This window comes from Vitis vinifera, chromosome 7 (assembly GCF_030704535.1).
Source record: "Vitis vinifera cultivar Pinot Noir 40024 chromosome 7, ASM3070453v1".
Taxonomy (NCBI): domain Eukaryota; kingdom Viridiplantae; phylum Streptophyta; class Magnoliopsida; order Vitales; family Vitaceae; genus Vitis; species Vitis vinifera.
Window position 1 is genome coordinate 3,060,767 of NC_081811.1, and position 14,990 is coordinate 3,075,756.

Here is a 14,990-nt window from a genome sequence, read left to right on the forward strand (position 1 = left end):
TTTTTGGCTTTCAAAGCTAGAAACCTCTAAATTGAGAATTCTACTTCATTTATGAGTAAGAGAATACCTACATTTATTTGTATACTTACTTGTTCTTACCTCAATAACTCTCATTCTTTCTTTGGTGCATTAAATCTTTATTTGCATATGCTTTAGTACACCCTTGTAATTCATCCTAGCATTTGAGTTGTATTTAAGCTTTTGTTGAGTTAGGTTGAGATATTTGAATTTGTTATTTGAGTGTTATAAGCTTCAAGTGAGTAGAGACTTGAAGAGATTGTGTAAAAACTCATTGAAGTCAGAATCCAAGTGTAAAGATGCTAGAAGCTTGGTTGAAGCTTCAAGTATAGTGAAACCTTCACTCGGTTAAGAGCTTGAAGAGAATGGACGTAAGCAAGGGGTGTCAAACCACTATAAAATTTGAGTTTACTTCCTCTAACCTTATCTCTTTATATTTGTGTTTTCTTTGCTTGAATTTGTTATGATTGAAAAATACAAAAAATTAAAACTCAATTCACCCCTCATCTCGGGTGTTTTCTTCATTAAAATTATCCTTTATTTTCTTAATCTTAATATTTAAAAATCACTTTTAGAAAATTTAAAATTTGAGATTTATATACTTTAATTTTTTTAAATAGTTTTAAAACTATTACATTTTCAATATAAGCATTTAAAATTTTTTATATCTTATATAAAAGTTATTACTATTTTCTAATTTTAAAAATGGAAAATAGGAATGACATTCAAATGAAAACTAAGTAATTTGATGTATTTTAAAGTAAAGAATAACAAAATAAAATAAAATAAAAGTAAATTTAGTTTTATTATGAGAAAAAAACAAGAATGGATGTTATCGAAGTTAAAAAATAAAAAGATAATAGAGAAAAAAATTCTATTAAGAGAAAATTAAAATTAAAATTTTTATTATGGTAAAATTATTTTTAAATAGGTAAAGTCAAGCAGCTTTAAAATTTCTAATTTTAAAGCAGTTCAATTCAAGATTTAAGTTAAAAAATACAAATTGGGTTTAATTTTGAATTTGGTTTTTGAATTAAAAGAAAATTTTAAAGGGAGCGGTTTTTTTTTCCTCCAAAAAAATTCTTTTAACCTATTTTTTTTCTTTAAAAAATTATTATTTTTAATGAACGGTGGCTTTGGGCCACAAAAAAGGCCTAAACGGCCCACCCCAACCCAAGAAGGCTTTGGGTATTTTCTCGCATTTTCTTAGAGCTCATTTTCAAGAAAAGTCAGAGAAAAAGGGTTTAAGTCAAAGGTTTATCCATCGAAATGTTTCCAGTCAATTCACTTACAAATTTCAATCTCTTGGCGGTTTGATTTTATGAATTAGTAAAGGAGATTATGAGTGTCTTTTTTTACAATTTATTTTCCAAATTTAGAAGAAAACGCAGTAAAGAAACCAATAATTTGTTTTTCAAGTTTTGCATTTTCTAAATTTATGATATTTTTTTGGTATTAATTAAAAGATATATTTTGAAGAGCTCACTTCCAATTATGAGCTCTCACCATCGCCATTATCATTGGCCTTCAAAACAATCAAGACGTACTTGAAGAGAGGGATGAGGGTGAGGGTGAGGGTGTAGAAGATGAGAGAAAGAACCCCCAGAATATCATCATTATCTTTGACACCATCAGTGAGAGTGCTTGCAAATGAGTACAAAGGCGAAGTGCCAATCTCCCCATACACTATTCCAATGCTCTGAAACGCCAGGTGCAGTATCACAGACCAGTCCTTGGTATCCTTCAAAACAGAAATTCAAAAGATAATATATATATATATATATATATATATATATATATATATATATATATATATATTTCTTTTTCCCAATTGCCATGCATGCAGATACATAATAACAAGAAAATGATATCAGGAAGGGGGGGGTGCAGACCCTGGAGCTATGGTGGCTTTGGCCATGGACAGTCCCGGTCTCCATGTCTAAGGAGTCCATACGACGTAGTTCTCCCCATAAGAGTTTCTTTGATTTGAGGCCTTGAACATGGGTCTCGTCAGGGCTGTTTACTACATCAGAAGACATTTTCTATGATCTATGATCTGAAAAGGCTTTTAATCAAACTACTTTCTGGATGGTTTGCAGAAGGTGGAGAGGCGCCCATTAAAGGCACAGAAAGGTCTGAAAAGAGTGACGAAGAAACGTGAAGTTCAAGGTGGGAGATGTTGATGGGCAACTAAATTTTATGCTTCTGGGTAGACAATGGCGCGGTTTGATTTTATGAATTAGTAAACGAGATTATGAGTGTTCTTTTTTACAATTTATTTTTCAAATTTAGTAGAAAACGTGTCATCTAATTGAATTTATTTCTTGATTGATCTCAGAAACAGCAGGCCTCTGTGTCCAAAAATGACGTTTGCATTAGCACAAGTAGACGTGAGTCTGTGACCAGGCCTCTCTGTACAAAAATAAGACTGTGCAAACACTTAGAGCTCAGCACAAACAGCTGATTAAGAAAGCAGAGAAAGCAGAGAGTAGCAATGGTATCTTCAAATTTTGCCATGCTTTCATTACTTCTCATCAGCTTGAGGGACAGCTTCAGATGCTTTTGCTTTTAAAAATAGAGAGGTTGTTCTCCGAATCTTGTTTTTATTTTTATTTTTATTTTTATTTTTATTTTTATTTTTATTTAAGTTATAACTTCAAAACAATTGCCAAACATGTAAAAAAAAAAAATTTTAAAGTTGTTTTCTATTTTTTAAAAACCGTTTTTAAAAATTTCAACAAACATGCTCTTAATCTTACATAATGTTTTCAATTTAAAATTGTATTTGTACTGTTTTATTTTTTTAATTACTATATATTATTTTGAAAATTAGATCGGACCCAACTGATCGATCGGTGGACTTTCCGATTTGGTCCTCTCTATTAAATCAGACATTTGAACCAGCCCCAAAACCGTTGAACCAACGGTTAAACCGGTGAACTGCCTGAATTGGGTGATTCCATATGACTTGAACGATTCAATATTTTTTGAATGTGGGAATGATTTATGAGCTTTGAAACATGGGGAAGGAGATGATCAACAAAATGTCTCATTAGTATCAAGTGATAAGGCTGCTTGTAGCTAGCTAGCATAGCTAAAAAAATTGTAGCAAGAGTAATTCTCTTCTCAAGCATGTACAGCTAAAATTCAACCAGAAAGGCTTAGTTACAAGAAAGAAGTTTGTAGTAAAGGTATAGATATGGAATGGGAATTTATATACATATATATAAATCCTCATTCATATAAATCCCCATTCCATATCTATACCTTTACTACAAACTTCTTTCTTGTAACTAAGCCTTTCGGGTTGAATTTTGGCTATACATGCTTGAGAAGAGAAGTACTCTTGCTACAATTTTTTTAGCTATTCTAGCTAGCTACAAGTAGCCTTGTCACTTGATACTAATGAGACATTTTGTTGATCATCGCCTTCCCCATGTTTCAAAGCTCATAAATCATTCCCACTTTTAGCATACGTTTGTATGGAATGTCAAACACCTTCTTTGTCTGTCTCAAATTCTGCTTTAAGATATTTTAGCCAACATTTATTAGAACATTTTTTCCTAATTTGGAGCCCTTCTCCGCCATCACCTCGATCATTCTCACCAATCAAGTGTACCCCACCCGCTCGTGTCGCTATGTTAGTTGCTTCAATATCTTTGTCAACATCGTCTTGGTGCCTTTCTTCATCAATTTGATTTGATTCTTCACTCTCATTCTCACCATCAATCGACCCATCTTGCAGCTCTCTAGAAACCATGTCTTGTGTTAATGTCAAGGTCATCATCATTTTTTCTCTTATAAACTCCTTCAATCTTTCAACCAACAATCTCTCAAAAGGCTCTTCCTTGCACGTCAGTGTACCCATACCTCACCACACACCAAAACACAAAGATCGTCTGGGTCTACCCTGCGGAAGAAGAATCGTCCCTCCATTGAAACCTTGCTTAAAACTCACCTAAAGGATTTGATATTAGGTAAAAGCCCAACCCAAACAACCCTTAATGTGTCATACCTTAATTTATGTGTTCTCAAGACCTACAACCTAGCAAAACACATAGAAGGCCACTTAGGTTGCATGCACTTTATCACTTAAAATGAAAATAAAAAAATGTATATGTTTCTAAAATATTTATATTATTAAAAAATAATATAATATTTTCTAAAATTCTAAAATTAGTTAAAATTAAATAATTAATTTTTCTTCATTTTGAATATATTAACGTTTAAATATTATACATATTTCATTTAATAAAATTCAAAATAATAATATATTTATACTTATTTTTTATAATATCAAAGATAAAATTTTATTATTATTAATAATTTATTTATTTATTTAAATTTTTAATTCTTTTAAATTTTAATAATATAAATTATATATTTATGACATCATCAATTCGACTAGACCATCGATCTGATTACTAAACCATGAACCATAACTTTTTCGATTTAAAGACCAATCTCTATCTATCTCAAATTCTTCTTCAAGATATTGTAGCTAACATTTATCAAAACATTTTCTCCTAATCTAGAGCCCTTCTTCACTATCACCTCAATTTCATCGATCAAGTGCACCACACGCGGTCCTGCCGCTCTGTCAATTGCTTAAATATCTTTGTCAACATCCTTTTGGCGCATTTCTTCATCAATTTGCTTTGATTATTTGCTCTCATTCTCACCATCAATCAACCCATCTTGTAGCTCTCCAAAAACCATGTCTCCATTACTGTGTTTTAATGTCGGGGTCATCATCATCTCTTCTCTTATGAACTCCTTCATTCTTCCAACCATCAATCTCTCAAAAAGTTCTTCCTTGAATCACACGTCGGTGTACCCATACCTCACCACACACCATAACACATAAGATCATCTAGGTCTACCATGCGGAAGAGGAATCATTCCTCCATTGGAACCTTGCTTAAAAGTCAAACCTAAACACCCTCTCATGTGTCATACCTTAATTTAAGGTGTTGTAGAAGTGGCTTGTTGAGTTACCAATTAGGTTTCATGATTTTAAGGATTGGAACTCAAGACCTAAGACCGAGCAAAACACATAGAAAACCACTTAGGCTACGTGCACTTTATCACTTAAAATGCAAATAAAAAAAATGTATATGTTTCTAAAATATTTATAATATTAAAAAAATAATATTATATTTTCTAAAATTCTAAAATTGGTTAAAATTAAATAATTAATTTTTCTTCATTTTGAATATATTGACATTTAAATATTATACATATTTCATTTAATAAAATTCAAAATACTAATATATTTATACTTATTTTTTATAATATCAAAGATAAAAATATAATATTATTCATTATTTATTTATTTATATATTTTTAAATTTTTATTATTTTTAATTTTAATAATATAAATTTTTTATATATGACATCATCGGTTCGACTAAACCACCCGTCTGATTACTAAACCATGAACCATAACTTTTTTGGTTGAATGACCAATCTCTGTTTGTCTCAAATTCTTCTTCAAGATATTGTATCCAACATTTATCAAAACATTTTTTCCTAATTTGGAGCCCTTCTTCGCCATTACCTCAATCACACCTGCTCATGCCGCTTTGTCAATTGCTTCATTATCTTTGTCAACATCCTTTTGCCGCATTTTTTCATCAATTTGCTTTGATTCTTCGCTCTCATTCTCACCATCAATCAACCCATCTTGCAGCTCTCTAGAAACCATGTCTCCATTACTATGTGTTAATGTCGGGGTCATCATCATCTCTTCTCTTATGAACTCCTTCAATCTTTCAATCAGCAATCTCTCAAAAGGCTCTTACTCGAATCTCACGTCGGTGTACCCATACCTCACCACACACCGGAACACGTAAAGATCATCTGGGTCTACCTTGCGGAAGAGGAATCCTTCCTTCATTGGCACCTTGATTAAAACTCACCTAAAGGATTTGATATTAGGTAAAAGTCCAACCCAAACACCCTTTTATGTGTCATACCTTAATTTACGTGTTGTAGAAATGGCTTGTTGAGTTAGCAATCCACATCCCACGTAGGATTCATGATTTTAAGGATTTGAACTCAAGACCTACAATCAAGCAAAACACATAGAAGACCACTTAGGTTGCATGCACTTTATATGTTTCTAAAATATTTATAATATTAAAAAATAATATTATATTTTCTAAAATTCTAAAATTAGTTAAAATTAAATAATTAATTTTTCTTCATTTTGAATATATTGACATTTAAATATTATACATATTTCATTTAATAAAATTCAAAATACTTAACATATTTATACTTATTTTTTATAATATCAAAGATAAAAATATAATATTATTCATTATTTATTTGTTTATATATTTTTAAATTTTTTATTCTTTTTAATTTTAATAATATAAATTTTATATATATGACGTCATCAGTTCGACTAGACCACCGATCTAATTACTGAACCATGAACCATAACTTTTTTTGGTTTAATGACCAATTTTTGTCAATCTCAAATTCTTCTTCAACATATTCTAGCCAACATTTATCAAAACATTTTTTCCTAATTTAGAGCCCTTTTTTGCCATCACCTCAATCATACCTGCTCGTGTCACTCTGTCAATTGCTTCTTTATCTTTGTCAACATCTTATTGGCGCATTTCTTCATCAATTTGCTTTGATTATTCGCTCTCATTCTCACTATCAATCAACCCATCTTGCAGCTCTCTAGAAACCATGTCTCCATTACTATGTGTTAATGTCAGGGTCATCGTCATCTCTTCTCTTATGAACTCCTTTGATCTTTCAACCAACAATCTCTCAAAAGGCTCTTCCTCGAATCGCACGTTGATGTACCCATACCTCACCACCCACCGAAACACATAAAGATTGTCTGGGTCTACCGTGCGGAAGAGGAATCATTCTTCCATTGGAACCTTGCTTAAAACTCACCTAAAGGATTTGATATTAGGTAAAAGCCCAACCCAAACACCCCTTAATGTGTCATACCTTAATTTAAGGTGTTGTAGACATGTCTTATTGTGTTAGCAATGCGCATCCCATGTAGGATTCATGGCTTGTTGAGTTAGCAATCCACATGCCACATAGGATTCATGATTTTAAGGATTTGAACTCAAGACCTACAACCAAGCAAAACACATAGATGGCCACTTAGGCTGCACTTTATCACTTAAAATGCAAATAAAAAAAATGTATATGTTTCTAAAACATTTATAATATTAAAAAAATAATATAATATTTTCAAAAATTCTAAAATTAATTAAAATTAAATAATTAATTTTTCTTCATTTTGAATATATTGACATTTAATATTAAACACATGTCATTTAATAAAATTCAAATTATTAATATATTTATACTTATTTTTTATAATATCAATGATAAAAATTTAATATTTAAATTAATTGCATATATATACATGTGTGTGTGTATGTATTTTGTTATTTTAAAATTTTTAAAACTATTATATTAATTAATTTATATTATTTTTATATTTATAATTAATAATTATTATATCAATAATGGTAGATATAAATATTCATATTTATTTAAATGTTCTATATGATAAAAATTTAAAAATATATACATATTTTCCATGCTATTGACCAAATAGCTTGTAAGTTGGTGGTCCTCCAACTCATTATGTAAACCACGTCCCAGGTTTCAATTCTACAAAGCATTTATGTAGTATTTATACCTTCACATCACAGGAGAAAGTAAATTGCCATAGAATACAGGCTTGGAATGAAGCGAGAAATGAGCTAGAAAATTGTGGAAACCCATGTGGAATTTTGGTTAAACCATAATTGACTGGTTCGTGAAAAACCTGCAGACAGTTTGTTCGATTCAGCGATTGAACTATCGATTCATTAGGTCCAACAAGGGTTCAACCTCTGGACAGTCTATTTCATCAGATCGGACTGAAAAGGCCATCAGTCGATGGTTAAACTGGCCGGTCTGATCCTGTTTTCAAAACAATAAAATTAGGGTTGAATGACACGTGAAAAATAATTTATACAATATAATGCTTCACTTATATTTAAAATAGAACTCTTTCTCGTTCAATATAAGAGTTGAAAGCCACTAGATATAATTTGAATACTGATTGACCAACCAATTGATCAACTGCTAATCATCAAGGTTACCAAATCCTAACTAATTCAACCGATTGAGACCTAGGTTACATAAAACAAGGCTATAAGAAGCCATGATGAACATAAGGATTCAAAGAGAGTTCTAACAGTATTTACCTAGCTATGATGAACAGACAACAAAAGCATGCTAGTTGCAAAAGAAACTATGATTCAAGAACATTTTATGAATGAGTTTTATTTACAGATATTGACAGAAAACACCAGGAACTGTATGTTAAAAGTAATACAACTCCAGAAATATATTGGCCATTATTGGAATGAATGACCCTTATAAAAAAATAAAAAGAGGTGCTGCATTCTGTACTCTTGCACCTTGTTCAACACCCAAGAAATAAATAAATAAAAAGGAAGAAGAGGAAGAAGGAGAAGAAGAAGGAACAAAGATATTCAGAACATATTTCTACAATTAAAAAATTTAACAGTCAGATATCAATTCCCATCTTAAGCCTAATGCTAGATAATAGGCAAAAACATAATATACAAAAGATAATAATTAACATTTTGAAGCCAAAGGCTAATATAAGATTATCACTCAATTCGAAATTTTACCACTTATTACTTATGACATTATTTTAATATTGGAGATCAAAGTTCTGAAACAGGATAAACTACTTAGTATTTTAAAACATTATGCAGTCTTTAATGGATGTTGTCTCACGTATCTCTCCCCTTTAAAAAAGCCAATTATTTTGCTGAACTGTTAGGTCCACGATGACTAATGATTGCACTTAGCACTCAATAGTTCTTGCTTTATGTTCTTTATCAAACAGCCAATAGAAGAAGATGATCATTCTTAGTTATCAGACAAACGCTGAACCTAAAAATACAAAATAATAGAACTTGATGCTTACACTGAATTTAATGGGGAGAATAACCTTATTGAAATGGACACGACTCATTTTGGGACTGAAACGCTAATAGATTTTCAGTGGTCATGGATAAAGGTTTACATTAGACAATTTGAAGCAAGTTTCATCCTTATTAGGTTCAACCAACTATAGCAGCAATCATTTATAACACACAAAATCTCCAAGCATATGGAGACTAGAAGGATCAAGGTCAGTCAAAATTCATATCTGAACTTTAATCTGGAAGTTCAGATAGAAGTTAGTCTTTAATGAATTTGTTAAAAAGTGTGTAGTAAAAAATCCACACATTTCAATCAAATTGACAACCTCTCAATCAAGAACTTTCATTTCCAAGAAAAATCAAAGATACAGCCCTTTGAAATGAAACACAAATAAAGTTACATGAAATACACCAGCAATCTCAGATATTAAAAGTCTCAGGTACATATAATGGCTATAAACCATTATTATAAAATTTTCTGCATATAAGAACACCTATAGTAACAGAAACAAGAACTGAAAAAGCTCCCTGCCTTGAAAGCCCAAATTCAGTCCATGTCAAGGGCCTTTTGACCTGAAATAATACATTCTGGAACAGTTCATTCAGATCCTCCAGCGACCCAGTGTTCTCCTCTTCAAATCCAGTGACATCTGGGCATTTATCCTGTTTCTGGCATCCTCCTCGGACGTCCTATCCCTTGCCAACAGTCGCTGAAGTTGTGTTTCAGGATCAACCCATACAACAATAATGGGTTTTGTCCAGCCGTCCATCTTGGCCTCAAACAACAAAGGGACATCAAGAACAATAACCTTAAACCCCTTCATCCATAGCTTGAAAACTTCCCAAAAAATACCAGATGATATAAAAGGGGCCAGTAGCCTAAAAATGTATATAAAAACAAGAGTAAAAACTCATATAATTGCATCTTCATTACAAGTTAAGGCAATGAATTATGATCAACTGACACTCAAAAAGATTTATTGTCTGCAAATTGATCTATGAAAATTCCAAACTCTTAAGAGAAAAAATACACTAATTCCACTAAGTTATCTGAGTTGAAGTATTTCAATAGGTTATAAGACTAATACTTCCCTATCATGCAATTAAGAAAAGATTGGATACACATCTCTGTTGCATAGAATTGTAAACATTTATCATTTTTATCTTCAGGCATTCAGAAGTAAACTTCGGTGGCGTTTGTTTTTTTGGCTTTTTGCTGAAAACAATTTGCTTTCAGAATTTAGGTTGTTTGTTTTTTTAATTTTTGATGACTTATTACTGAATTTTTAAAATTTTTGACTAAATAAAAAAAGCTAAAATATTTGGCTTTTTCTATTTAGAAAAAGCCAATTTTTTAAACCTTTACCAAATGCGATTGAACCCGAACCCGACGCCCAAACCTACCCACCCATCCCTTGTAGCTCTCTGCAACCCCGATCCTCAACCCTCACCTCATCCCAAAGCAATAATTTCTTCATTCTCCTCCTCCATCGCTCTCCTTCCGGGACTATAGAGTTGGAAAGAAGCTCCTCTTTCATTCAGCATCGTTGATCTAATCGAAGGTAACTGACCCAAATTTATTTTGGTTTTAGGATTTCAATAGAGCATTCGAGTCTCATTTTCCAGTACTTCTCTTTCTAAAACTCTCATTTTCAATAGAGCATTCTGGTTCACGTGTTGCAGGTCCGTTTATTTTTTTAGGAAGAAAAACTTTGTTTGGTGATATCTTATTATTTAGAGCCTATTTGATATGGTTGTTGTCTCGTTGTTAATTTGGGTTTGTTTGATTGTTGTGATTTTTGTGGTTTGTTGGGTTATTTTTTAAGGAAGAAAAATGTTGGGTTTAATCTTATTGATTTCATATTATAGTTTGTTGAGTAGAGCATTTGTGCTCAAACTGTTTGTTAGAATGCCCATGAGAGTTCTTAAATAACGTGGAATACCCCCTCCAAATGATTGAACGCCATTGAAAGTTGTTGCAGAGATGAAAGGTTTCCCTGAATGTTGGGGGTTTATAGGATTTTTTGAGTCCTCTTTGTAAGGTTGGAGGGGTTTGGATCATCCAAAAATGGCTCCTACACTTGCCTACTGCCAAGCTCTTTGTAAGGTTGCAATCGCCTTGAAAAGGGATGATTCCATTTTCTTAGCTTTTGCTCCCTGTCCCTGATGAATTTTTCAGAGGAGTTTCAGCAAGGATGAGAGCCGATGCTTCACAGCCCTTCCAGAAACTGGGAATAAATAGAGAAATTGAGTGTCAAATGTGGGGATGACAAGACCAAGTTTTCTTCCCGGAGGGAAAGCATCTAACAGCTTCTCAACATTTTCTAGGAAATCATCCATCAACCATTCAGCATCTTCTTAGCCATTGACCAAACTTCTACTTCATTAGCCGTCGTAGATACAATGACATACATGTTGACTTGGTCAATTGTTCAAGCTTAACCTATGACTTTGGTTTTAATTTATTGTTCAAGAGATTTTGATTTTAGATAAATTAAATTGGTTGGTGGAATGATGATATGTTAGAGCAACAATATGTTAGAGCTAGAGTGCCAAAATTGGAGATGTCCTGTGCCAAAATTAGAGCAACTTCTCTAATGTCCAGCCATGTGACTAGCAGACAAGGACGACTCCTCTACCAACCATGAGTCCAGCCATGTGAACATCTAGCATAGTGACTTATCAAGTGAGCAAACGCTAAGAAAATGGAATCATAATCTGTTCCCCACTCCAATGCCAAGCTCTTGTTACCCTGTTTTACCCTTCCTTAAGTCATTAGCAGCTGGATTTTTAAGAATGGTATGCCTCCCATTGCCAAAGAAATTGGTAATTCAAATCATTCCTTTCTTTTTCCACAAAGATCAAGATGGCTTTACAGTTCCTGTGAGCCCAGAAACCAATTATAGAGGAACCTAATTCTAAAATAATTTGGCATCTGAAATGTTTAGTTTTACATGAGCAGTGATTTTTTTATACAATATCCACTCAATTTGCTGAGAACCCAATTTGTTACCAAGAAGCAATGAGGTTCCAGAATCTTAAAGATGGATCAAAGGCATGAGGCTCAAACAGAGCATCTCCTCATATCATTTTCTTCTTAAACCCCAATGCTGATTTTGGAGTTTTTAACATAATGCCAGGGTTTCTATTGAAAATGAGAAATCTTGTGCCTCCTCTCTGATTGTGGTCCCATTTTTTTATTTCTTTTTTCCTTTTCAGTCCTCTAACTTGTAATTATTATGCCTCAGCTGTTTAAAGTCTGTTTAGTAAAATCCAGTATCTTTTTCTGTTGCTTAGTTGCTGTCTTACTTACCATGCTTTCTTACTTCCCTAATTCAACCCTAAATCCAAATTTATCATTTTCTATTATTATTGTTATTATTTGTTATTCCAACATTAGTCAAAGGCCCTCACAATAAATATATGGAAATTCTCAATTCATAATAACTCTTTTGTTCTTTTAGAATAACTATAAAACGCAATAGAAGGGTGGTAGATGGTAGGTGGTGGTGTACGAGTGCCACGAGGCTAAGTGGCAGACAAATATTTAAAAAGATAAAAATTTATCTTTTTATCTTTTAGAATAACTCCTCTTGTTCTTATGAACAAGGCAGGATATATAAAAAAAAAAAAAAAATGAAGGGGAAAAAGAAAGCCTCCATTAATTCACACACTTATCAGATCCTACACATTCAATTCACCCTCCCCACCCAACAAGGAAAAGAACATACACGACGATTATGGCAGATTATACACATGGACAACACAGGCAGGATGTGATTCTTGCTGTAAACATACGCAACATCACTTTTACTCCAAGTTCCAATCCAAAATAGATCCTCAAAATGAGCCATATATGCATATGTACCTATCACCTCTTCTTCCGCCTATACATTAAATAGAAGCTCCATCATTTACAAAGAAACAATCTACAGATCTCTGTACCCAAAACTTAGGTCCTGGCAGGTTAATCAATGCAGATGGAATGAGATCAGCTGTCATAGGTGTAGGGACACGCAGCACGTGTTATCAGCCGAACCATCATCATCTGGATTCCCTTAAGGATACGCATGATGATGGTTCTCCTATCCGGACCGCCTCAAGGAAAAGCACATGACGTTTCAGCTTCTTCTGTCCAAGGAAGAGCAAACGACGCTGACAGAGCATAGACATCCGGACAACCTTCATAATGTATCCGCTCCACTATACAATCCAGATAGTCAGCATGTGACCATCCGGATTTAATCGTCCGGATCATCAATTAAAGTAAAGCAAGTCTTACACGCTATCACGACAACCAGCCATGACCCACGTCCCATCATCTGTAGAGTGAAAGGACGGGTCGAGGTGACAACAAGTCACTTCCCGCGATCATTCTACATGATCATTTCCCACGATATCTAGACAGCAGCATCACCTACCACGGTTTCTGACAGCCGCCAGTAGGGTGGTGATGACCATGCTGCCTCCGAATGTCATCATGACAAACATAAAATATCTCATCGCCATTAATGAGAGGAACAGTACCCCTGAAGCTGTATATATATACCTTCGCACGAAGAAGGAAGGGATCCCCCCCTGATAACTTCTTAATACCTGGTAAAAGGCCAACTGATTTGTACCTCTCGCTCTGATCATGGCTAACAAAACCATTGGAGGGTGCGTCCGGACACCTTGTCCGGATGCCTTCTTGCAGGTATAACGACTGGATCAAGAACCTGTATAAGTTGAAATCACGCGTCCATCCATCTGGCAACTACGTGGATCCTCAAACACGCGAGGTAACAACATTGGCGCCGTCTGTGGGAACTTTTCTTTACTTTGATTCAGTCACTAAAAAAAAAAAAAAAAAATGGCCACACCTTCCCAAAGTCGTTCATCTGGTAGGGGAGAGGATGATAATTTTGAATGGCGTCTAGTCATCGAAAGGAGACAGCTGGCAAGCGAAAGACAGCTAAAAGCTCTCCTTCAGGAGACAAAAAGATTGAGAGAAGAAAACGTTGTGTTACGTATCCAGGCTTCAACATCAGAGCCTCCTCGACGTCAACGTTCGAGGGGCCAAGTAGCAAACTCAAGGCCTCAGCAAGAACCGGAGTCAATATACCCTGGGACAACAGGGGCAATCCCAGGGGCATGCAACGTGAGGCCTCATGAACCACGCACGCCTATGCCTCGAGCTCCCCATGAGGAAAGCTCAGACTCTACTCACTTTTCAGCAAAAAGGCAACGTGATAAAAAGTCGCGGTTGTCAAATTCGATGCGTGCAAGACTAGGCCCGCAAGAGCCTAGAAGATCAAGGCCACCTATGGCCACAACCTGGGCACCACGCCCTGACCCCATGGCAACCCCCATGGTGCAAAACGTTCACCCGCATCGTGACCCCATAGTCACCCCCGTGATGCGGAACGTCCATCTGCACCCAGCGGAACAGCCAACTGGGAGAAACATCCCAAACGGGCCACCCGTTGGCTCCATCAGCAAAAGGTTGGATGACATGCTCTTCACGCCTTTCTGCTCTCATATCATTAACTATGAGCCCCCAAGGGGATTCCTCGTACCAAAATTTTCCACATACGATGGAACCAACGATCCCTTCGATCACATCATGCATTATCGACAGCTCATGACGCTCGATATTGGCAACGATGCGCTGCTATGCAAAGTATTCCCCGCCAGCCTACAGGGACAGACCCTCTCATGGTTTCATCGCCTACCTCCCAACTCTGTTGGCAATTTCAGGGACCTGTCCGAAGCTTTCGTGGGACAATACTTGTGCTCCGCTCGACACAAACAGAATATCAGCACCCTCCAGAACATAAAAATGCGAGATAACGAATCCTTGAGGGAATTTGTGAAACGATTTGGCCAGGCCGTACTTCAAATAGAGGCTTGCAGCATGGACGCGGTCCTACAGATCTTCAAACGAAGCATCTGTTCAGGCACTCCATTCTTCGAATCACTGGCCAAAAAACCTCC

At 34.6% G+C, this 14,990-nt stretch overlaps 1 protein-coding gene across 1 annotated transcript; it reads right to left on the reverse strand.

Moving 5' to 3' along the window:
* Positions 1 to 9,616: 9,616 nt before the first annotated feature.
* LOC100249469 (dephospho-CoA kinase) lies at positions 9,617 to 14,366 on the reverse strand. Its single transcript, XM_003632309.2, has 2 exons — positions 14,224 to 14,366; positions 9,617 to 9,893 (listed from the first exon to the last, which is right to left on the reverse strand). Exons 1-2 carry the CDS (start codon positions 14,364 to 14,366, stop codon positions 9,617 to 9,619), a joined length of 420 nt encoding a protein of 139 aa, XP_003632357.2.
* Between the last annotated feature and the right edge of the window lie 624 nt (positions 14,367 to 14,990).